Source organism: Amblyomma maculatum, chromosome 1 (assembly GCF_055883805.1).
Source record: "Amblyomma maculatum isolate TAMU_Amacu chromosome 1, ASM5588380v1, whole genome shotgun sequence".
Classification (NCBI taxonomy): Eukaryota; Metazoa; Arthropoda; class Arachnida; order Ixodida; family Ixodidae; genus Amblyomma; species Amblyomma maculatum.
Genome location: NC_139344.1, coordinates 418,128,157 through 418,154,629, shown reverse-complemented (window position 1 = coordinate 418,154,629; position 26,473 = coordinate 418,128,157). Strand labels below are relative to the sequence as shown.

The 26,473-nt window shown below is 44.0% G+C and overlaps 2 protein-coding genes across 2 annotated transcripts in view; one reads left to right on the top strand and one right to left on the bottom strand.

The window, feature by feature from the left end:
• The window catches only part of LOC146209174 (RNA-binding protein 4B-like), a 151,350-nt gene that overhangs the window by 19,773 nt on the left and 105,104 nt on the right, over nucleotides 1-26,473 (top strand). The gene's annotated exons all lie outside the window — the stretch shown is intronic.
• Nucleotides 2,362-26,305, bottom strand: LOC146209177 (RNA-binding protein 4.1-like). The gene is made up of 5 exons (XM_084596827.1): nucleotides 26,259-26,305; nucleotides 24,559-24,577; nucleotides 13,902-14,108; nucleotides 9,613-9,713; nucleotides 2,362-2,771 (listed from the first exon to the last, which is right to left on the bottom strand). Exons 2-5 carry the CDS (start codon nucleotides 24,565-24,567, stop codon nucleotides 2,699-2,701), a joined length of 390 nt encoding a protein of 129 aa, XP_084452953.1. The 5' UTR covers nucleotides 24,568-24,577; nucleotides 26,259-26,305; the 3' UTR covers nucleotides 2,362-2,698.

Here is a 26,473-nt window from a genome sequence, read left to right as displayed (position 1 = left end):
TGGACGCCCATTGACTGAAATTAAGGTTTTGGTCCCTGGCCACGGCAATCGTCTGCGGTGAAGGCCCTCCAGGCACTGCTCCGTTTTATGAAAAGCACAGGCCTAATCGAAAGACTATGAGCTTGCTGTTATGTTAAGTGATATGACTGTGTTGTGATGTAATGTGGCATGTCTGTGGTGTGACTGTACTAACTTCAACCGTCCCTCTCTCACAACTTTTATATCCACTCACCTCCTTCCCCCAGTGCAGAGTAGCAAACCAGTTGCTTTTACGGGTTAACCTCCCTGCCTTTCCTCCTCATCTTCCTCCTCCTCCTCCCATGTAGTTAGTTGTTTGTAGCCAGGCAAGTTTCCTAATGGCTCATGGTAGTTTGCAGTGCCTACTTCTCTTGCTTCCCTCGCCACCCGATTCAAAAGTCTGGGAGAAAGTACTGTCACATGTACACAATACTTTTTTGCAATGAACTCCATCCAATCAATTGAACAGCAAAACAGTTTGGCCAAGCTGGCGCAACATGCTCTGGGAAGTATGGTGTATCATGAAGAAAAGAAAATTCACTTGTTTTGTTTTTTAAATTTGCTTGTGAACAGATAGCTATTACGCTTCGTGCATCTTTAGTCTATTAGCCCTTTAACTGCCACTCCAGGGATCTCTCAAAACACCCTGCATGCATAATCCCTGCCACTCCAGACTATACATACTCATGTTGGCATTATGACTCAATCCCTGGCACTCCCGACGCTACTCATACTATAACGATAATGATGCGGATATGTCACATCATCTGTGGAGAAGCCACAGACGCCAAATAAAAGTATAAATCTTGCAGGATAAATTTGAAACAGATGTTTCTCCACCCACATCATCACGATCAAAACCGCATCCCTTTCTCATAGTCAGCACTGCATCTGTGGTGAGAGTGTGCCACTTGCATCCACGGTTTGACTGAGAAGGAAAATCAGAAACTGCCAATGAATTCTTACTCAAATGAAAGTGACAACAATGAAGCAGCTCAGCTAAACAGCTTGTCGAACGAAGACAGTGAGGAAATGACCCTGCCGCCTATGAAAATGAGCAACAAGTGGAAACCTGCCAAACAAAATATTTAACAAACGTCCTGCAGAGAATTGTAGTGCATACTAGCTTAAAATTTCTACAGAACATGTAAAAAAAATCTTGGCTAATATGCAAAATAATCCGGCAGGAAGTGTGCAGCAGTCCCTAAAAAACTGCAGTTAAAGGGTTAAAATTTCATTCACTTTTTCCAGTGCGAGACGAGCTATACCTCTGACTGCAGTGTGCTGCCATTGTTATGATTGCGGCGCCCCCTATAGCGTGGACATGCAACTTACAATGCCACTAAACTCCTGCACATCTCTTAGTTGCTTAACTGAATGTCATCGGATCACATTGTTTTTACACAGTGCCATTAATGGCCCATTGCACAATAAAATGTTCTACTAGAAACATCCGACCAGTCAGTTTAAGGCACCTTTAGAGCAGGATGGAGCAATACTTCCACCCCAAATCATTGCATCCTACGGTGGCAGCACAGCTTCCATTCCCATGCTTATGCAAGTTCTCACACGCTGCAATGTCTAAGAATGCGCACGTTCCTTCAAGACACGACACATTGAACCGGCATTGCGGCACCACAACACACAGAAGCGCCATGGCCTGCAGAGAAGGTGTTGAAGATTTGACATGTAGGCGTCAGTCTAGGAGATTTGAGTTGACATCTAGCTACGCGCCACCCGCTTGCCGGACACCAGAGGCTCTACATGCTCTGGTACGCATGTTTAAATGCGCCACACATTCTCACTTTGCACACGTACGCACTCTCCTTGTACTACTGCCAACAAGCGGCTGAGAATTAGTATCGTGAAAATGACAACGCACCAATGGCCGTTTTGATCAATGGGGCTGGTGAAACCTAGACTTTAAAAGAGAGGCCCACCTCATCTTTATGAAGTGAATAATGATCGAGTATACTCCCTCTGATCAGGGCCACTAAATCTTTGCTGGCACACACATTTCACTCACAAAATCAACCAGTGATTCTTGCTTTAAAAGGGCTCATTTTGGCCGAAAGTGGCCTCCGCTATTAGAAAGTGGTATCCTACCGACAGAGTCTAGCAGCTTCTATGTGTTCTCATAATTATCATCAGCCTGACTATACCCACTGCAGAGTGAAGGCCTTTCCCATATTCCTCCAATTAACCCGGTTCTGTGCTGGCTGCATCCACTTGCCCCCTGCGAACTTAACCTCATCTGCCCCCCCCCCCAACTTTCTGCCACCTACTGCTATGCTTTCCTTCCCTTGGAATTCAGTTTGTTACCCTAAGCGACCATCAGTTATCCTCTCTTCGTACTACATGACCTACCCATGCCCATTACTTCTTGATTTCCACTAGAATGTCATTAACTCCAATTATTTCTCTGACCCATTCCGTTACCCCTACCATTTTTCGTTCCATAGATCTATGCGCTGTCCTCAACTTAAGTAGAACCCTCGAGGTTCTCAGGATTGCTTAAAGTGAAACTTTGTCTTGTTGAGGAATAGCATGCACAATTTTTTCAGAGATTGTCTTTTAACAATGAACTTTATTGTGTTAGCAAATACAAGCTTAAATGGTTTCACACAACAAACAAGTGGGCAGTGAAGAAGCTGACCCGAGGTATGAAGAGTGCCACTTTTCAGTAGGAGTACTTGGGCACTGACCCCTCGACTATCTCTCCTCGATCCCTGATCAAGTACACTTTCTCAGTTCTGGAACAAATAGAATCACGTTAAAGGATAATGTCAGGACACAATAATCAATAACATTTAGTGCTTTGTAAGTCGAAAAAGTAGCACAAACTTTATTTCGCACCACGAAATGATGACTAATTCTTGATTACTTGACTAGCGGTGGAAGCAGGATTGAGCATTGCAGAATAGTTCAGGACACTTTGGAGCATGTTAATAGGAGGAAATAACTCGTATAATTGCGGCTTTCTATTCACAGCATACAGGAAAACCACAATGTGAATCCTTCTTATTCAGTCGTCAATGCTTCGGTGACTCTGCACACATCTTTGGCAAGGCAAGGCGAATGGCCAAACTGTATTTGAAGGTTTTAAAAACTACCGCTGAGCTGAGAAACAATTTGTAACGAACAGGGCAGCAGAATATTAAATGCTTGCTTGAGCACTTCATAACCAAGCACCCAAGTTTGACAAATACATACCTGCCAGGTTCACAGAAAAGGCATTAGGGAGATCTGATTGGACCAGGAAAGGGGAGGGGGGGGGTGAGTTGAGAGAGAGGAAGTTTGCAAACTACTGATATGCAACATCACTGCTCACTGTTGGGGAATATATTCAATGTAGCAAATGCTGCCCTTTTCAGCTATTCCTTTAAGTACTACCAAGCATAAAAATGTTCGCCCCTGCTAAATTTTGCCAACAGGATGTGACCGAGGGTTGTGTCGGATGTGGATGATCGGAACCGGGTGCAATTTTTTTTTTTTTTTACAATGCTCCGGGGCGCGACAGCTGAAACAGGATTTGTACCAGTTTTTGGAGCAGCAAAATCAGTTTTGGAGCAGTGGAATGATCCATATTTGGAGAAGCTCACAAGAAAAAAAAACTGCATTTTGCAGTGCAAATTCAAATTCTGGAGCTGTTAAACAGGGAAGAAACCTTACTTTCGGCACACAAAAAAAAATGAAGAGATGTGAATATTGACCGTATGAATGTGATCCAAAGGAAATATAGCAAGGGCCACCTACCACAAGCGCTTGGAGTATGTTTTTTAGGAATCTGGCGCGTACTTATTCTTTTAAAAAAGCACTTTATACTGTAAGGCATGGTATTACACATAAGAGAAAAGAATGTGAGCCATAAAACCATGGTTATGTTTCACCACCACGGCCCTTTTCGCAGTGGTGCCTCGTTACAAACGGCCCCCTTTGTGACTTGAGTGAAACAGCGCGAAAGAAGCCTGAAGGCGAAGCGAAGAAGGGACAGGAAAGAGCCAGCGCTCTTTCCTGTCCCTTCTTCGCTTCACTCTTTCCTGTCCCTTCTTCGCTTCGCCTTCGGGCTTCTTTCGCGCTGTTTCACTCAAGTCACAATGAACCAACTAACCCAGCAAAAAGATCTGCTTGGCCCCCTTTGCATTACGGAGATGCTTCACCGCACAAACTACGACCCGTGTAGTGAAGAATCCTCAAACCACAACAGTTCAACGTATTTAGGAGCGGAAAAAGCACGTGGATGCATGTCAAAATAAAAATAAAATGGCAGTGACGCACACTTAAATGTCTGAAACATAACGATGGCCATATCACGGCTGCACAAAGTTGTGCCTGAGTATGGCAAACTTTTGCGGCATGTCGGGGCATTTTGCAGCAGTGTGGAGAACTTTAATAAATTTTGCACTTATGGCGCAGAAATATGCAGCTGTATCAAAATGGCGCAATTGGCGCTGCTGTTGCACCCCTAAATGCTGAACTACCTTTCACATTCAGCATTGCTGTGTGGTATACAGATCATTTCGAACATTATACTGCCGAGGTACGGCTAAATTTATTTCACCCATCTGCACCCTTCAGCTGAGAGACTGCACTCCACTGCTTGTCAGCACATTTCTCTCGTAGCACATCTTGAAGAATGTCAAACGCCTGGATTTTGACAATTTCCATTTCGAGAAAATTCAAAGCTTGGTCTTTCGACTCCTGCTGCTTTAGTAGCAGTAAGGCCGGAAATTGCTCCACAAAGAAAAGGACATTCTGTAAGGACACAGTGTCAATGGAATTCAGATCTGCATCTCTAGAATTACTGCATTATCAGTCAAAGGGAATTTGAGGTGAATATAATCGCAGGCAGCGACCATGTATTTATGAACAGCCTCATAAAATTGTTCTTGCTCACTTGGCTTGAGCGTCTAAACAATGTGTTTGGCTTGGAGTACAACCACAATGTCTTGATCATCATTTTGTCCATCTCTGTCCTGGTAGTCAAATGTAAGTAGGCCCTTGTGTTCCTTTAGGAGGCACGGCTGCAAAAACCTTAAAAGGAGGTCTTCAAAAAGCCCAAAAAGTAATGATTGCAGCACGTGTATTTGAGGAGCTTGTGACTACAGCCAGCAGTTCAATGCCTCAAAGGCAGGAATGTTGTTATTCAAAAAAAGACGGCACGCTTTGTTGAGGTCGGAGCTCAAAAACCAAACGGCCTCTCTTCACATGTTATGCATGGTGGCCTAGTCTGGTCTATCACATCAGTGGCCGTAGCCTTTTTCACTGCCACTGGTGTAGTTTCTGTTGCCTTCTTTCTCTTCAACTTGCACGGCATGTGCTCCAGTTGTGCGCTTTGCGCTGTCACCACTAGTCTAGAATTTGGTCGCTGCCGCTACGCCATTTTTCTTTTCCAGCATCATGTTGACGTTGTCAGAGCCAAAAGCTATGCAAATAGACAACGGTGTAGTCGACACAGTCGTCGAAACAAAACAACGGAACAGATTTATTGTTCCTTCATCTACAGCACTCGCTCGCACGGCGTACAGAACACACACTGCCCGAAAAGGGTCCGTTTCGGCGGTGGCACGGTCCACTCGGTCCCTCTCCGCACACCCTCTCCCACCAGACGTCCGGGGTCGGAATGCCCGAGTAACTCGAGAGCTACTTTGCAGCGCAGAGCAGAGCACCCCCCGTCGAGTCCGAGGCGGGACCCCAGAGAGGGTCTGCACGAATTCCGTCCGTGGGCCGAAAGTGCGTGGCATCTCTGTCGACAACAACGGTATGTTCAAAGAACTGAGAGTATCTATCAACAATCTGCTGATATTGTGTCCAGTTGACTGACCCTCTGTGGTGCTCAGCATAATAAGTTTGCTCTCGATCACGTCCAATTCTTCAACAAAATAGTTAACCATGATCGGGTACAGCTATGCTTGGCTATTATTACTTTCATTGCCTAGTGCTGCACCCGTTACAATGCAGCAACGAGCAATTTGGCACTTCGCCTAAAGCATCACCCCAGCAGGAGATCTCATCAAAAAGATATTATTGGTGCGCAAAACAGAGAAACCCACTATGAAAATTAAAAGGCAAATTCTCAACAAAAATGGAAAGGGAGGGAGGTTGTTACATGACCCATTAGTATAGAAATATCGGTCACTAGGATTACAGTTACTGCTTCTACCATCTCCCTCTGCAAGCCTAATTCTGCTGCATCTTAGAGAGAAATTGAAAAGTATGCGGGTTTTTCATGCAATTTTGCGATTGTATACACAAACCTACATAAAACTGCTATAGCATTAACAGTACAGAAATGTACTGCATCGACAGGCCATCGGCCAGGAATGAAAAGAAGCATTATGGACAAAAACGTATTAAGTTTGCCCTTACCATGCCACCAGGCTTCAATTGCCGGTAATCGATGGATTTGAAGCTCCAATTTAGTGCCACCAGCACTGTTACAAACTTGATACACGATCTAGTTTGTTGTTTGGACACAATATTTTATTTTTTTTATTTAGTTTTTACTTATGAATATCCAATCTGTTCATTCTCTTTTCTGCCAGGCGGCAATTTCACAGTGCCTTTGAAGTTACCTCAGAAATGGCATGCACTCGCAGAAAACCGGTTGCACATGACTTTGTTCTCTCTCTGAAGCAAATTTTTGTTGCACATCCAGCAGCAGCAGAACTCTTTCATTTGTTATACGGTACAAGTGTTAGGACAGCTATATATTTTTATTTCTGTTATCTTAGTCAAAACTAATTATGATTAAAAGATCTCAAGCCTTATTTAAGCCCAAAAACTGCACAAGTGAAGTTTTTTCTCCGGATTGTAACAATTTTGTCAACACAAGAGCTGAAATCATTTTTCATATAGCACAAGAGAAAGATTCCTAGCTCAAAAAGTGTTCGAGCTTAACTTTCAAATTTTAGTAGCAAGTTTTAGGAAACATTTGATATGTTTTGTAGGCTTCAGAAATTTTTAGGCAATTTTTCCATCAAGAGTTGTTGTTTTGTAATTCTAAGCTTTTTATTCCAGTCTCTTTTCCTTTTTTGTATATATGACTATTTTTACCCAGTATTCACAGAGTACCCGCATTGAAGTCAATGTTTTAGAAAATACATTTTATTAGACCAAATCTCTGCATTTTAACCTGCTGTACACTTTGCAGCAAAATAATTTGTGACCTATCAAATGCAGTCAACTTTCCCATGGTAACCAGAGTTAAACGGGATGATACCAAGCAGATTTTACTGCAATAAGCTCAACATTTGTCAGAAGGGACTTAAAGCAGTAGTTGTTAAAAATGGCATTAAAAATGGGGCCTCGTCATTCACTGTCACTATCATGAGATTGTGTGCCAAAGAGGAAGGGAGGGAGCGGGGGAATGCACTTTTTCACAGATGATGTAAGAGATGTGTTAATTATGCTAGCAGATTAATTGTTTTTGCTACTATGGCAAAGCAGAATCAAACTTGTGTCTTAGTAACTTTGACCACTTCCTTTCAGGATCAGGTAGACAGTACATCAAATAATCACTTTTACCACGGTAAAAACCATGGTGAAATTAGAGTAATATCTTTTTAATAATATCTTAAGATATAGTAATATCAAATTTGTATCTTCAGATAATACTAATTTACATCCCTTCAACAATATTTCAAAATGCTATAATATAACTACAGTCAAAACTCGATTGAACGAAACCCGATTTAACGAAAATCTCGATTTAACGAAGTTATCCTAATTCCCCCTCAGACGCCCATGGGGTTCAATGCTTTCACTAACCCGAAATAATGAAACCGATTCCGTGATCTGTCCCGATTTAACGAACCTTTTTTCGGGAAATAAAGGTGAAAAAGTGTTAATTTTTGGTCTATTTTGTAGACAGCACCCCAAAATTTATTGATTGCGAGTCAGCGGTAACAGCACGGAGCATCTTCATCCCGTTGCTTTTTTTCAAACTGCGCGGCGCAAAACGAGTTTTAATTTTGACTCGAGCTCACGAGATGGCGCCAGCAGTAAAAAAGTTTCGTGCCACATTTCATAGATGGCGCTGTTGCAGTTCGCATGTTTTTTTTTTGTGTGTGTTTGTGTGTTGTGCTCTGTGTTCGCTCTTGTGCGGATTTTCCCGTGCCTTTGTCATCGGAAAGAGTGCGAGGCCGTGCTGTTTTAAAGGCACCAAAAAGCTTCCTGTGAAGTACATTGCCAATTCAAAGGCGTGGATGTTGCGTGCCATTTTCGCTACATGGCTGAAGGAATTTGACAGCGACATGTGTCGCCAGAAAAGGAAATATTGCTCACAAAGCGCACGCAGGCAAAGATCACCGACTTCTTTGGCGGAAAATAAATTTGTTAAAACGAGAGTACTGTTTAAGCGGGTACGTTTTAACGAGGTTTTACTGTAATCGAATGTACTGAATTATGTGCCCAAGAAATGCCTCATTCAATTTAACGAAGTTCTCAATTTAACGAAATAATTCACGGCTCCCCTCAACTTTGTTAAATCGAGTTTTAACTGTATATACAAATAACATTAAGTAGAAGCAGATCACTGTTAGAAGCAATTTGCAGGTTAATTTCAAATTTTTTTTACACAAAGTACTGGTTTTAATTAAATGCATAAAACAATTTCTAAGCATAAATAGAGAAATCTTTGACTCATGCATGAATTAATCATTTAGCAGCATGCTACAAAAAGATTACAGCCCTATCTCATATCAAGATATCCTCCTTGTAAACTTGAAAAAAACTGGCATTGTTCCTTGAAAAGATTGGGAAAAACTAACAAAGAGAAGGTATAAATTGGAATTGTACGTTGTTGAAATATGATGCAACAAATTAAGAACTTCATAGGAAGACGATGGGCAGCAGATTTTCAAAGTACTGTTCCCAGATACATTTTTTTCATGATTTTTCAGCCTCTGGTCTCTCATACACACTTCTGCGCTTTACAAAGTCGTGGTTAATTGTTCAATCGAGCCAAAGGCAAAAAAATTGGCAAGCAAATTAATAGCTATACAAAGAAACACTAGAAATCAAACAGGCGCCCGAGACAGTGACTGCCATCATTAGATTTTTGAATAATCTGCTCTTGTGTACATGCGTTCAAAAGTGATTTCAAATATGGCTGCTATCATCCACTAGCATTTTTATTAGGATACAATATGTGCACCGGTTCATTCACGAAACGTCACAGATCAATTTTGCCTGTTTCGCAAAAAAAAAAAAAACATGTCGAAAACGTAATAGCACATATACTAGCATGTCTTTGTATGCCCAGCAAATCAACAACAGCACTGACTGAGGGGGCTTTTTTTTTTTTTGTTAGCCTGTTAGAACAACTTAAAACGACAAAGACTGCAAAAGTAGTTCAAAACTGAAAGATGTACCAGTCCATGATTGGCTGGCATTCCTATCTGCTGTACAACACTGTAGCCCATTGCTTAAGAAAGGTAAGGACATCGCTGGAGCATATCTCGTTTTCTGCACTAGTAAAAACTTCCAGACCCTGCTAAAAGCCATTATTCAAATTGAAATAGTACAGTACACCTAATGTGCTGGCTCTTAACTGGGCAGAGGAAGGCCTCTACGACTAGTTTCCATACTTACGGCTGTCGACACCACTTGTATGTGTGGCCTCTCTCACCACACAAGTAGCACCTGCCAAGAGCAGCCATACCTGGCATGCGTCGTACCGGTGTAGTGGATTCCTGCAAAGATGATGCTTTGTTTGCCACGTGCACAAAGCATGCCTTAAAGCAATAGTATAGACACCAAATCTTGACGGCATTTTTCTTCTTGCTTATGATGTGTAAGACATTCTTGTATGCGGATCACCACGTGGTTTTTCCTACGACCGTTAAATAATATATACAGTCGAACCTCGTTATAATAAAGTAATACGAAAGCGTGAAAATTTGTTCGTCATACCCAATATTCGTTATAAAAGTGCGCACCCAAATTCCTGTAAATAAAATTGTTAAAAAACGAAACAAAATGAGCACTAATATGGACAGTGCAAAGGTGCAAGAACACGCAATTTTTTAATTAAAAGCTTGGTGTAAACATCAAATCTCGCCTTTCATTCCGTGTTGGAGAGCAAAAATGAATACTAAGAAGGAATGTTACCTCCACGCGCAATTTACACGATGGAGCCAACGGTCTCAAGGAGAGTAGCGCACGCACAGTTCAGCCGCAGTGGCACAGGCACGGCAGGGGCTCACGCCATGACGAGGCAATGGTGATGACATGCCAGTCACACGCCTGTCAGCCGTTACATGGCCAGACTCGAGCAGCGGCGGCGGCGACCCTCGAGTCCGGCCATGGTCATTCATGACTTCAGAGATCACTGTGCACAGAGGTGTGATCTCGGAGACCATGAGCTGTTGGTGTTAGTTTTTGTCTCCACCGGTAGATGACGCGGCACGCGAGAGCGCGAGTGATTTAAACGCACTTCGGTGGCACCACTCACTTCTAGCCACGGCCCTTCATAACCTCCAAGATCACTGCGCGCGAGGGTGTGATCTCGGAGGCCATAAGCCGTTGGTGGTAGCTTTTATTGCCACTGCTAAATGACACGGCACGCGAATGTGCGGGCGATTTGAATACACTTCTGCGGTGGACAATTCGATTGGTTAAAGAATTGTGTTTCTTGAGGCTTTTTCCCGACTCCTTTAAGCATTTTTTACCGTATAATGCAAAAAAAACAGCTTCATTATAACCAATCTAAACCCATTCAAAATTTTCTTTCATTATACAGGGAGAATTCCCATTGGAATAAGCCATAGACCAACCAAACATTTATTTTCCGGCTCCTTTAAGCATTTTTTACCGTTTAATGAAAAAAAAACAGCTTCATTATAACCAATCTAAACCCATTCAAAATGTTCTTTCATTATACAGGGAGAATTCCCATTGGAATAAGCTATAGACCAACCAAACATTTATTTTAGTTCGTTTTATCCGATAATTCGCTATATCCATGTTCATTATAGTGAGGTTTGACTAATTGAATTTTCTTTTCTCATCAGTTTTGCCTTTGGTTTCAGCAGCCAAGAAATGGCAGTGATGCCACAATGAAGTTTAGGTCAAGCGCGGCACAAAAAAGCAGCAATATAATCACCAATGCTTCAGATGTTATGATTCCTGTTCATTAAGTAGACTGGCTACGTTGCAGTGAATTCAAACGACAGAGGAAAGGTTATACCGCTTTTTTTTTCCATTCGTCACGTGACCTAGACTTTGACGTCACAGCCATCACACAGCTGTTGGAGCCGAAACGGGTGAGAAAAGGAATTCAATAATAATTATATTCATGCAGTCAAAGCAGAAAGCTGGGCTATTGGTGTGTCATTATAAATAAAAAAAACTAGCGCCAATAACGTAGACACAGACATAGGATTAGACAGGAAGAGCGCTAATCCTGTCTAATCCTATGTCTGTGTCTATGTTATTTGCGCTAGTCTTTTTATTTATAATTATATTTAGCAGTTGCAACTAGTTGAGTTTGCAGAGCGTAATAAGTTAAGAATCATGAATACCTTCTTCAGCAAACGGAAGAACCGGAAATGGACATGGAAAAGTCCTAACAGGGAGACTAAAAATGAAATTGACTTCACACTGTGTTCAGCCCCTGCCGCAAAGTTGTTTGGCAAGCAAGATGTAGAGGTAATCAGGAAAATGTGATGCAGTGACCACAGGATGGTGAGGTCCAGAATTAGCCTAAATCTGAAGGAATGCAACAGATTAGTAAGAAAGAAACCCATCAACGAATTAGCGTTGAGGGGGAGGGCAGAAGAGTTCAGGATCTTGCTACAGAATAGATATTCAGCTCTAACCGAGGATGATGACATTACCCTAGAAGCAATGAACAATAATTTTAAAGATATCATTACTGAGTGCGTTGCAGAAGTAGACGGTAGGAAAGTTAGGATACCGGTAAGCTGTCTAAGGAGAAGAAAGATTTGATTAAGAAACGCCAGTGTATGAAAGCTTCCAATCGAACAGACCAGATAGAATTGGCAGAGTTATCACAGCTAATCAATAAGCGCAAGGTGGCCGATATAAGCAAGTATAACATGGAGAAAGTTGAGCATGCTGTAAAGAACGGGGGAAGCCTTAAAGAAGAGATTGGGCATAGGCAAAAACCAGGTGTATGCGCTAAGGGACAAGGCAGGCAACGTCATGAATATGGACAAGATAGTCAAAGTAGCCAAGGAGTTCTATACAGATCTCTACAGTAGCTGAAGTAGTCAGGACCGTATTGAGATTGGCGGTAGGGAAAAACAGGCAGACGTTCCACCAGTGACGAAGGACGAGGTCAAGAAAGCATTAGAAACTATGAAAAGGGGGGAAAGCAGCTGGAGAGGATCAGATAACTATAGATTTGTTGAAGGACGGGGGGGATATAGTAGTAGAAAAACTGGCCACCCTGTATACACAGTGCCTGGTGTCATCGACAGTACCGGAACCATCGAAGAATGCAAACATTATCCTCATCCATAAGAAAGGGGATGCTAAGGACCTTAAAAATTACAAACCAATCAGTTAGCTGTCTGTTAAGTATAACGTATTTACTAAGGTAATCGTTAATAGAATCCGGACAACCTTAGACTGCAATCAAGCAAAGGATCAAGCCGGTTTTCAGAAACGGTACGCTACTATCAATCATATCCATACCATCAACCAGGTGATAGAAAAATGCTCGGAATATAACCAGCCCTTATACATGGCATTCATTGATTACGAAAAAGCATTTGACTCAGTAGAAACCTCGGCGGTGATGCAGGCATTGCGAAATCAGGGGGTAGACGAGCCGTACGTGAAAGTGCTGGAAAATATATATAGTGGCTGCACAGCAAACATAGTTCTGCATAAAGAAAGCAACAACATTCCCATAAAGAAAGGTGTTATGCAAGGAGGCACGATCTCCCCAGTACTATTCACAGCTTGCTTAGAGGAAGTATTCAGAGACTTGGAATGGGAGCAGTTAGGAATAAGGGTAGATGGAGAATACCTCAGTAATTTGCGATTTGCTGATGACATTGCCTTGCTAAGTAACTCGGGGGATGAAGTGCAAATAATGGTTGATGACCTAGACAGGAAAAGTAGAAAGGTAGGCTTGAAAATCAATATGCAGAAGACTAAGGTAATGTTCAATAGCCTCGGGAAGGAACAGCAGTTTACGTTAGGTAGCGAAACACTGGAAGTAGTAGGCGAATATGTCTACTTAGAACAAGTAGTAACCACAGATCCGGACCATGAAAAGGAAATAACAAGAAGAATAAGATTGGGATGAAGCGCATTTGGCAAGCACTCGCAGATTATGATTAGCAGCTTTCCGGTATCGCTCAAGAGGAAAGTATACAAGAGTTGCATCTTACCTGTACTCACCTATGGGGCTGAAACGTGGAGGCTAACCAAGAGAGTTCTACTTAAGCTGAGGACAACGCAGAGGGCTATGGAACGAAAAATGGTAGGGGTAACATTAAGGGATAGGAAGCGTGCAGATTGGGTCAGAGAAATAACTCAAGTTACTGACATCTGGTGGAAATCAAGAAGAAGAAATGGGCATGGGCGGGATACGTAGTGCGAAGAGAGGATAACCGATGGTCGCCTAGGGCAACAAACTGGATTCTAAGGGAAGGAAAGCAAAGCAGGGGGCGGCAGAAAGTTAGGTGGGTGGATGAGGTAAGGAAGTTTGCAGGGGTCAAGTGGATGCAGCTAGCACAGCTAGAGAAATATGGGTGGGGCCTTCGCCGTGCAGTGGGTATAGTCAGGCTGATGATGATGATAATATTCAGCAGTCGTAGGCGAATCTGATGCGGTGATTTGTATGCACGAGTGCCTTAGGTATCTATATTAGGTATGTATTCTCCTTTAATCCGATAGTGCCTCACCTTAACCACCAGATGCCGGCCCATGAACATAAAACCATCCAGGCCATCCTTGGCGGCACGTGCTTCCTCGACGGTGCTCATGTGCACAAAAGCACAGTTCCTGGCCTTGATGATGTCGCACTCCACCACCATGCCATACTTGGTAAAGAGGCCGACTAGGGAAGCCTTGTCGCAGCCCACGGGAAAGCTTGATACAAACAGCTTTTCCTGCAACATACATAACCCGGAAGGAGGCACGATGCGAGAAATGCTGGACTAAACTGATGTGGAGTATGTTTCCAAGGCCGTGGAGGGGTTCCCTTCTTATCGTCTCAAGAGAGGATGACACCATAGCGGCTTGAATGCACTTGGATATTATACCCACTAACCACATAGGGTGGGCATATCAACAGCACTATAAGCATAGCAGTGATTCCACATTTAACACAATCTCCGATACATTGGTGTCACTAGGGTCAACTCTACCCAATTTGTCGCTCCTTCACATCCAATGCAAGGCTCTCTGCCAAGGCTCGCTCCATACTGTACAGCTAATAATTCAATATAGCAAACAGGTTTATTTACCTAACTAGGTTTTCGGTCTGACTCAGTGGTAGAAGCAAGCTCAGGAAGCAATAATACAGCCACTTTGGAGCACCTTTGAAGCAATATAGATTGAGTTTGGACCATTGAAATTAAGTTTTGGCACACATTTCAATGCTATGCTTTTAAAGATAGCAATATAGCTAGCTGACATAAAACAAGCCAATTTCATTACTTTTTTTTCAACGTTCAATGCTTTACCGACTACGCATGCATATCCGATAAAAGCAAGACGAACGGCCAAAACATGAACAGATGTTGAAAATAAAACTGATCTGAGCAACAATTTGGAACAGACGAGCAGAAAATAGAATGCTTGCTTCTACAATTCATAGCTGAAGGTCAACTTTAACTAAAAGCTTTTCACTATTTTAACTTGGTATTCAAAGATGCAGTCTACCACTCAGATGCACTCAAGCACCACCACTAGTTTGAAGTTCATTTCAATGAGCGGCATATTTCTGCTCTCTTTCTCCTACCTGTCTTCTTGCTATCCCTTTATTTCTGCCGCTCCAGTTCAGGTGCTTCAGCTCACTTCGAAAGCAGATATCGGGGCAGGCAAAAAAATCTTTTTCCTTCCTTTATTATTTTTATTTTATTCTATAATACAAACCACTTAATACTACTACCTTGTGCACATCTTTTCTGATTCTGCGTCTGTGCTGATAAATTTCTGGGCACTGATCAGTAATGCATTTAGGAAGCTTTGACGGCATTGAAGGGTAGCCTTTTCTTCCTTTCACATTATTTACCTCACGACCTTCTGCCACTGACCACTCACATTATCGCCCGAGCTACGCTGGGGCTTCCTTAATTTCAACACACTGGCAGTAAGCCCTGTGTGGCTTTCCAACACATTTGAGAACGCTCTTAGTGATTGGCACCTAAGTGGCATTGCTCCAATAGCAGTTGAAGTATGCGTTTGTCTGGCGTAGGCATAACAATCTTGATTGTGGAGTACCTCCTTGTTTCCACAGCAGAACCATTGAAACAACTTACGTGTTCTTTGTGATAGTTTGCGCTGCCTGCTTTGCTCTCTGCTTTCAGTTTTCCTCACTACCAGTGATTCAAATCGCTGGGAAAAGGTGCTATGTCACGTGCACAGAGCATTTCGTTTTGCCAATCAATTCCCTCAAATCTCTTATCACTCGCTTTAAATTCACTTGCGAACAAACGTTTATTATGCGCTATGCCTTTCTAGACTTCTGAAAATTTGAACTGTGTTCCACTAAATTTGATGGCAAAACATCAAAGGCAGCCATTCCAGAGCAGTTTTGGAGCAGGGTGGAGCAAATGGAGCAGCACTTCCACCCCTACCGACTGAACACTGAGTATGTATGTTCACGCCGGAAGAAGCAAAAAAAAAAAGAATGAAATTAGCTATTGGCACCAGGGAGCACTAACGAAACATTCTGTAACATGGATGAATGCAGATGGCATCTTACAATGTGAAAATTGGCAGAGAAAAGAGTCAAGGACTGGACATATTCACTTATATCACTCCTATCTTGGCCCTGACCTGACTGATAGTATCTGAAATAAATAAATTAAATAAAGATATAAAAATATTGTTTAAGCATTGAAATGTTCTCAACGCTATGAGTAGAAATTGTCAAGGACTGAGAATGATGTTGAAGGGGAAGCTTTGACCAAATAATGCGGTAACATAAGTTCTTTTTTTTTTTTTTTAATTAGGTTAAAAACCCATTTCCCAAGCATCTCCCGTAGGGTAAGCTGAACGTGAGGCCAAGTAAACAGAGAGAAAAAGACATTATTGGAGGTCAAACAAAGACTTTACAATTGGGGTAATAATGGATGTCTGTGGCAGGGTAGGCGAAAAGGAGATGCTCCGCGTTTGCATTGGACAGGGGTGGAAGTAGACTCGAGCATTTTAGAGTAGCTTTGGGAGCACTAATAAAGCCATTTTGGAGCAGCTTTGGAGCAACTAAACAAGAGTTTCGGAGCCTTTCAGTTATGTTTTGGAGCATGTTTCTAAGGTCAAACACCTTCGCTAATTGATGTTTTTTTTTTTTTTTCTGAAATACTAAGTCTCCAAACTAATTCCTTTTTAAGCAAGTTCAATGCATTCCAACTTCGCACTCATCTCTGACCACAGAGATGGCCAAACCATGTAAAGGTATATAAACACAGGCCAACCTTAGCAAAAACTTGGAAAAAACTAGCAGCAAGCGTAACGCTTGCTGGTGCGCTTCATAACTGAACCGCCTAATGCTGCAGAAGCCATGGTGAAATTGTCCTAAAAAAATTAGTTGTGGTTGTACTCTGGTTAACCCTAGACGAATTGCGATAGCAACGGCGGAAGCTTCTTTTGCCTGCTACATTATCCCCTATCACGCCCGATCAGTGTATGACACGAGCATAAGTTACAGTCTTCTTCTTTGTCTTCTTCTGCTCCTCCTCCTTTTCCTCGGCTGTTCAAAGTCAAGCATGGCCTCTGCCAGGACCGCGCGACGGCTCAAAGCCTGGAGCAGTATTGAAACATGGCACAAAAGAAGGACACGTAGCACTCATCCTGTGCTACGTATCCTTCTTTTGTGTTGTGTTTTTTAGTGCAATTTTGTCATGGCTTCTGCAGACATTCACGAACTAGCCCGACAACAGCTCTTTAAAGCATGTCACCTAATGCGTTATCCTATTTTGACTTGACATATTCGAGTCTACCACTTTGATGCACTCTAGCAGCGATACTAATTTGGAGTTCAGATAAATGACCATGACATTTCTGCTCCCTATTTTGTGTATATCTATTTTATTTTATTTAGAATACACCTCAAAGCCCCCAGATATGGGGTATTACATGATCCCATTTTGATCCTATGCCCGGGCTCATAAATTTCTGAGCACATGGATATTTCGTCCGCCAAAAAGGCACCTTCAGACCACAATAATACGCCTTGACAAGCTCAGCGCCAGTGCCACTCCTGTGCTTTTTGCCTACCGCGGGATCGCAGACAACTGCAGCACAACCTCAATTGTCTTGTCCGTTTGTAAATATGGTGGAGGTCTACAGGAGTAGATGCAGGTTCGGGCTTTTTGGAGCAGCTTTGGGCTATAGATAGATGCAATTGAAGCGTAGGCTTTCTATCCTACAGCTTTTTTAGTTCACTACCGCCTACCAATAGTTTATCATTCTTTGCTTGAGCAATGCTTGGGCTCATTTTTATTATTTTGGCAATAAACCCTGTATGCCTTTCCATCAATCTTGAGAAGCTTCCTAGTAATTGACACCTTTGGCGAACCAACTCATAACGCTTCAAGTATGGTTTTGTCTGCCATAGGCCTGACAAGCTTGCCACTGACAAAGAGGCTCGATGGTGAAGTACCTACTTGTTTTCACTGCACAACCATTACAATAACTCATGCAGCTTTTGCAGCCGGGACAAGCTTTCTTCCTAACGGCTCAGAGTAGTTTATATTTAGTATGTTCTATGCTTCCTTCCCTTACAAAAATTTAATTTGTGTCAAGCCCAGTGCAAGATGCGTTATATCTTCGCCACTGGTGCAATGACATTGTTCCCATGTTCTGCTAAATTTGATGGCCGAACATCAAAATAGCCAGTTTGAAGCAGTTTTTGGAGCAATATTGCATTTTGGAGCAGGATGGAGCAATTGGAGCAGCACTTCCACCCCTGATTGGAACAGAGGCAGTTTAGACAGAGAAGAAGGAAGGGGGAAGGGGGGGGGGTTGAAGTGAGCATTAGAAGTGGTAAGCAACAGTACTGTTGACCGATGTAAGAAATGCGTCTGACAACTGTGGTGGGGTCCCGGGGAGGGAAATGAAGCTAACATGGCGTTGCAATAAACATGTTCGTGTTCCTCATGCGAATCTTACTGTTTACTGCTTGTTGGGTGACTCCAGTACACCCCAAGTGTACAAGTGGCGACGAAGATGGGATGAAGACGGGATGTGCTCACAACACCCGCCAAGCAAGCCCGACGACTCGATGTCAGACGCAAGAGCCCGCAGCGGCGCGCAAGTGAGTGGCATGGTGCACTCAGTGAGCGCACAACCACTGTTCACGTCACTGCCACAATTTGACTCGAATGCAGAAGTGTGGACAAACTACTCTCGCGTGACTGAAATCGTACTTCGATGCACATGGAGTCTCCGACAACATGCTCAGGCGCACAATATTCATAACGTGCCTCAGCCCGGAGGTATATGGTCATCTTCGAAGCCTACTGGCACCGAAAAAGTCACGGCATGAACCCTGTGACACCATCATTACATTGCTCCAACAACACCTGAATACAGCACTGTCAGAAATCTCAAAACATACCGGTTCCACACTGCTCCAACAACACCTGAATACAGCACCGTCAGAAATCTCAAAACATACCGGTTCCACACCTGTGTACAGAACACCGGCGAGAAGGTAAGCGAATACCTGCCAGAACTTCGCAAAACTGTCGACAACTGTGGCTTCGGCAGCGCATTGGAACATAAACTGCGGGACAGATTTGTTATCGGTCTCCAAAAGAAGATGGTTCAGCGTGTACTTCTTGCTAAGCCGAAGTCTCTTACTCTTCAAGAAGCAGTAGACATTGCTACATCGGTGGAAATGGCGATTGAGTGCCTATCCCATGCGAATGTTTCGGAGTCGGCGAACGAAGTCAACGCCACAACTTTCAGGAAGAAAACAAAACACGCCAAGGCAAGGACACCGCGTAAGTGCATTCGCTGTAGCAATTGTTCACTTGTTGCTCCTAAATGTCCACACAAAACGTACACATGCAATATGTGACACAAGCAAGGACATTTATCCATAATGTGTTTCAGCGGTGCAAAAACGAAACGACCAACAAAGTTTCAAGCGAACGCAGTGAATGTGGAAGCGGGCGACAACAGCACTGTCCAGGACCTTCACTGTGTGGTAGAGACATGATCCAAAAGCTTCATTTGCTGCCTGACCAGGAGGTAGGCTCAGGACTGTCTCCAGACAGGGAAATCTCGCGTGTCACACAGCAGCTGAAAGAAAAGGTCGAAGACCTCCTCCAGCCAGGAAGAGGACTGATGAAGGGCCCTACTGCCAGCATTGCTGCGAAGCAAGATGCAGTTCCAAGATTCCTGAAAGCCCGTTCACTACCGCATGCACTACGCAAAAAAAAGTGGGACTGGAACTGGACAGAATGTGTTTGAAGGGATGCTGTCTCCAGTCAGTCACTGCTATTGGGCAATGCCAATTGGCTCAGTGGTAAAAGCAGATGCAACCTTGAGAATCAGTGGGGACTTCCAAGGTCACAGTCAACCCCGAGTGTGATGTCAACCAGTGCCCACTCCCAAAAATGGAAGACATTTTTGCCTCTCTCAAGGATGGGTACTGTTTTTCAAAGTTGCACCTACGTGAAGCCTACTACCACATATGACTGACGTGCAAGCAAAGCAAATTGCTGTACTGAACACCCACAAAGGCCTATTTGCTTACAATAGGTTGTCATATGGCATTGCATCAGCCCCTGCCGTATTCCAAAGGAAAATGGAAGAACTGCTGAAAAATGTGCCAGGCACTCAAGTCTTCTTAGACGATGTCTTGATCGCAGAGGCAAAGAACAGCTATGAGAAAATGGTGAATAAGGTTCAGGTGATTTTTCGAGAAAATGGTATCCGCTTGCTGAAAGACAAGTGTGTATTTGGAGCACAAAAAGTGACCTACCTGGGACACAGAATCAACAGACATGGCTTGCATACAGCAGACAAGAAAATGGACACCACAATGAGAGCGCGAGTGCTCAAAAATGTCGAACTCAGATCCTTCCTGGGCCCTATTATCGCAGCTTTCTGCCTAGCGTGTTATGTCTCCTGGCACCTCTGTACCGCTTGCTACAGAAACACAAATGGAAGTGGGCATCTGAACCGAAGAGAGCGTTTGAAGCTGTTAAAATCTCTGTGATTAACTCTGATTTGCTCATGCACTATGACCCGACGAAGCAACTAGTGCTAGAATGTGATGCCTCGCCAGAGGGCATTGGTGCAGTGCTCTCTCACGTGATCTATAGTATTGAAAGGCCAAAAGCATTCAGATCCTGTGCCCTCACAAAGGCAGAGAAGAACTATTCTCACTTGGAAAGGGAGGCCCTGGCTCTCGTGTTTGCTGTGGTGAAGTTCCTACGACTACTTGTGCAGGAAGTTCACATTGAAAACTGACCATGAACTGCTGGTTGGACTCTGTCAAGGAAAACAGGTCGATTTCAAGTACTGCAGCATCATGCATTCAGAGATGGGCAATTACCCTTGGTGCCTACAAGCACAACATAAAGTATAAGCCCGGATCCAGCAACCAAAGTACAGACGTATTGAGCCGCCTACTTGTGCCAGCCATTGAGAAAGAACTGCAGATGCAAGATGCTGACCAACAAGACAGTGCACTAGTAGCCAGCATCTTGGACACAGCACCAGTCTCAAGGAAGCAGTTGGCAGACGTGGATGGAAAGGAACAACTCATGCAGTGCATAGTGAATATGTGCAGCGGGGATCGCCAAAGAAACTTCCACAGTCCAACTATGATCAAGTACTGCCAGTCTGGAGACGTAGGAATTCCCTCACACCAGATGGACAGCTTGCCTTCATTAGAGACCGCCTAGTTGTTCCTGAGGTAACAAGAGCATTCCTGCTGGAATTGTATAAAGCGCATTCTGGAATCCATACCACAACAGCTTTGGCAAGGAAAATTGTGTGGTGGCCAAGAATTGATCAAACCATTGAACAGCTCCTGCGAAAATGCCCCGTCTGCCAACAGACAGCAACAGTGCCACCTTCCGAGAAGCCAGCTGCATGGCCAGCAACAACCCAGCCCTGGACTCGTGTTCACATAGTTCACATAGCCAATCCAATTGAAAACAAAATGGTGCTGGTTGTCGTTGACAGCCATTCAGGTGGATTGAAGCCACCACTGAGGTCTTGAGGAGCACTTTTGCACGATTTGGTCTGCCAATTGTCTGGTGTCTGATAATGGCAGTGCTATCATCAGTGCAGAATTCGAATAATTCTTCATGAAGAATGCCATACGCCATATCTGTACAGCACCGTTTCACCCCCAATCTAATAGGCTGGCCGTGAGGACAGTCAAAGAGAGTCTAAAAAGTCTCTCAAATGGAACACTCTCAATTCAATTAAACCGGTGGCTGCATGATCACCGGCGCACACCATCCGGAGATGGGAACAGATCCCTGGAGGAAATGCTTCTCAGCTATCGGCCCAAAGGACGCCTGGACCTGCTTCTGCACAAACCATAAGAATCGAACACTGGAAGGCACATACCAACAAAAGGGAAATGGCTTCATGGACAGACCATCCTTTTCCATAATTTTGGCTTAGATCAACGTTGGATGGTGGAAACTATTCAACAGGTCTTGCCAAACAGAACGCTCAAGATCTCCACAGACGAAGGACCTGTCACCCGACACTTCGACCAGGTTCGTCGTTACGATAATTGTAGTCCCACTGAGGAGAGTACATGGTGGGATGCACATGAACCACAGTCAAGCTCAGCGCCAACCCCTGCAGTGGAAGCTTAGCCTGGACAGCCCACTCGCACCTGGAGGCCACCAAACCGCCTAAACTTGTGATAATGAAGATAACATGATGTCACAATAAATGTGTTCATGTTGCTCATGTGAGTCGTACTGTTTACAGCTTGTTGGGTGACTCCGGTACGCCCTAAGTGGACAAAAGGTACTGTGGATGCATCTGCAGTGAGTGTTAATGTTCCGTGTAATGTTGCTTCAGTCCTCTTGTAAATGTGTGTCTCATCCGCCACTGGTGAGGAAAGCCGCGGAATCGCTGGTAGCCTTGTGGGCAAGCCGGTGAGCCAGCTCATTACCCACACTCCCCGCGTGGTACACACAACAGGGCCAGACTGGGAAAGAAATTGTTAGGCAGAATCAAGACCAGCTTGGTAGGTGGATTCTACCTCCCCCGGTGACCCATGGGTACACCAGAGAGCGGTGTTGTCTGCGTAAAGACAATACTGAAGGTTTGGAATGATGGACAGGGCTGACACGAGTGAAACCATGGCAAGGTTGAAAAGTGCTAGGGGCAGGACAGCACCTCAAAGGTACCACAGGTGCAGGTGACAGGGGCGAAAAGGTGCTGCCAAGGCTAAATTTGGCACAACCAGACCGGATCAGACCTGTCTCATGGAGGGGAGAGAGAATTGCATTGTGCAGCGAGGTATCAATAGAAGGTTTTGCAGACATCAACTGTGGCGAGCACATGAACCTGACTGTTTGCTGGGCAGGAGGAGGTTTCTCGAAGGAAAAGGAAATCTTGGATGAATATATCTGGGTGGAAGCCAACTTGGTAGTGGGGAAGGAAATGTGTCAAAAAGACCTGCAAGATGTGCGAGCGCCATGTGCTCCATAAGTCTTCCCAGTGTATGAAGCGAGAGCATAGAGTTTGTCAGGTTTTGGAATAGGGGAGACAATAGCAGTCCACTTAGCAGGGTAGCAGGGAGAGTACCAACTTCCCAGTGCAAATTTATTTCAGAAAGGGGGAAGTCTTTGTGACCATCAAAGACAGTAAGTAATCTAGTTGGCATCTGCATTCATATTGCGGGCCACAGCTCTCCAGTGCATGTCACCATCATTCCTCATTCTAGCCTGGAGCTTCGGCGCCCTGCATCTTGCGCCGTCGACAAGGTCTAGGAGGCATCTGGATGGCATCTAGGAGGAGGATGGTCCCCAGCCTGCCGGATCCTACACGACCTCTCCATTGTTCCACCGTCCCGTCCCCCGCCCCGACCACAGGACATGACAGAGAGACTGACCTGAGACGCCACCCAAACAACCACAAGATAAAACGAGAGAGCCGGACAACCATTTGTCCTCATTGATCCAATATGCTGACCAAAGGACCCAACGACCCAAGACGCCGCCACATAGGAACACATCATCCCTACCCATGCCACGCGGTGCAAGCTTGGGCCTTGGCCGTCGGATCTTGGCGACCTGTGGACGGAAAGCACCCTAAGCCAGGCTTCATTCCAGAATTATTGTGGCGGCAAGCCGTTGTCTTCTTCTATCTTCAATCATCCAGTCACGCTCATCGTCATGCCATGGATCTCATCAACATAAACTTCCTCGTCCACGATCAGGACGATTGCTCTGTGGCACCGGGTAAAGTTACGGACGAGGAAGAACCGGGCAGTGGGGCGGGCAGGAGCACTCGCGCTAGGCCCGCCGCGATTCATTAAAATGATCTCACAGTCATCGGACATCATCCCTCTGTTCTTTGTGTTCAACGGCTTGCCGCCCCATAGCAACATGAAGAACTCTCAGCATTCGAAAATGTTATGAAGCCTTCTACTAGGCAGTTTTCTTAGCCAATGTCACTCTGGAGCATTAAAACCTGAAAAGCAACCATCCAAGTGAACTGCTATTTCTAGCGTACAGTCCCCAGCTGGTGTATAGTCCAAAGAACATTTTTTTTTTGCTGGAAAGCTAAATGTTTTTTACTTGGCTGTCCACACTTGGTGCACAGCAAGAACAAGGTACGCATCGAGTTTATAAAAAATTTTGCGCCTGCACTGCGCAATTATCACAAAACATGTTAATAGAATAAGCATTTAAAATTTTATGCCAAATTTACTGAAAAAATAAATGCACATATATAGGTACCGTACAGCCCCCAAAACAAAAATCTGAATTTCAGCAATAATTACAGTAACTAAATGTTTGCTCGCTCCTACCATGCAACGCTGGCCAACACTGTTAGTAAAGCAGCTATTAGATGTAAAACATGGTGATTAGGTGCATGTAGGGGAAGTGCTCTTTTGAATGGAATCAGCTAGTGACACCTATCAGATGCTAACCTTCACTTTAAGCTTCATCCTGGAAATCGCTGACATGTTGGTACTAGGCGAAGGGATGAAAAGAGCCATGTGAGGAAAGCACATCGAAAACTGGTGCACGTATAAGTCTACATGTACACCAGTGTAAAAACGATAACCTCATCTGCAAAACACATCACCTGTCAACCATTAATAAAAATAATAAGTTGAAAAATGTTCAGGAAAGAAAAGGCATCAAAAAGAGAAAGTGCTGATTTCTGGCTCACCATTGTCATTCTTGAGTGCCTGAAAAAGAATTCAAATATAAGTGCTAAGAAACAGAAGTGGGCATTCGATGCAACAGGTGACAGCTATACACAATATATTCTGCTCCCTTTTTTTTTTTTTTGGTTAATGAAAAACTTTGTGACGAGCCAAACCTCACTCTTTGTGCAACAAGCCACAATTTTTCCAAGAAAAATAGCCTCTTGTATGTACATATTCAAATAATATCCAAACTTTAAGTCTATGTGCTCACCAAAGAAAGTGAGTGGCCATGTGTCTGCAAAAAATTCACTTTTTGCACACTGTCATTGCAAATACACAAAATGAGCAAGAGCCATTCAAAAATACAGCCACTAATTTGGCCTTAAAACTGTCGTTCTGGCCTCCCAGTAATATGAATTGATGGTAATTGAGTATGCTAATGTGCATAAATTACTTAACTATTTTTAAAGCCATGTATGAAACCACTAGTGTCGCACAATAAGTCATTCTGCATGGTGATCAGGTGCAATCAAAGTCGTGAAAGATACACCCATGGTTGTGCTTTAATGCGTCAAGGGCAACGGGCAAAAGAGCAGCTCGTAGTTATTATTGGCATGTACAAATTAGCATCAAAGATACATATTTACCAAGGAACGCAGTCATTTGTTCTGGGAAAAAAATAATAAAAAAAATAAAAGTGGGGGGCATGACTTGATAAGAGTTATCAGGGGCCTGAACCTGCCGAATTCGGAAAACAGGAAAAAGGCAGCTTGATTAAAAAGAAGCCTAAAACTACGCCGCTGAAAAATCGAGGAGTCCCACATAGAACCGTGCGCGCATAGGACTGGATGTATAGTCACGTAGTATGTGGAAGAGGCAAATCTGCACCGTATTCAAATTCATTCACCGCAACAGCGTTTATTCACTGCTGTTTTTTTTTTTCTTCTTTTTTTATTAAAGAATTCCAACATTACGCGGCGACTGCCCTGGGCTGAAGCAGTGGCGTCGCTCCCGGTGCGGAGGCGCGGCGAGAGAATGATTCGTTTTCGTACTACGAGAAGATCACACTTGCCAGTCAGTGCCTCAGCGGCACCAATGTCTTTCGCGTCTTTACACAACAATTCATTTCGCTCCACGCCCCTTCCTTTCTTTCACTGCCTAGCTGCACCATTTAACGCTGCACCTGGTGAGGACCGCACCCCCCTCGCGACGCCACTGATGAGAAGGGCGGAGCGATGCAGTCTTATCAGTCTTTAAAAACTGAAGCGATGCAGTCTTATCAATTCTTAAAAACTATCTGATTTAGCAACTACGCCAGTCGATATAAGCGCAAAGCCTCACAGACCTCCCCTGTGCGACATTTTGAACAGTCGTACAGACATACGCACGCGCATTCCCCGCACATGCACATGTGACAGTACATCATGTTGCGCTCAATCCAATTCAATCGAATTCCCGCAAGGTGTTCTAGCACGTAACCCGCTGCGAGCGCCCCACTTTATTGTTTTACAAGACATTTGTGCATGATAGGATGGCAATAATGTGCACCAAAGCAAACAACCGCACCTTTGTGAAGCGCTCGCCAAGAGAGCACCGTTGCGTCATACACAGTGCATTATAACTGACAAGCGACAAGTTTCACACTGATCAAACAAGCGAAGCCCCGTCTAAAACAAAATGATAACATTTTGGATACTTACAGTCTCCTCGTCATACTAACCTGATGTGTAAGGTTGAACAACTGCGCGGAGCAGAGGTCAGCGAGCCTTCGATGCACCGGCCTCGATGTAATGCGAAACTATGAGAGAGTGCTGCTGCTGCGAACGAGATAACGATAATCACTTTCTGCGCAAGCGCGTGAAAAGGATTGTGGGTAAATGTGATTAATGGACGGAACAAAGTAGCGGCCTCTGATACGGGGTGGTGGTAACGCCC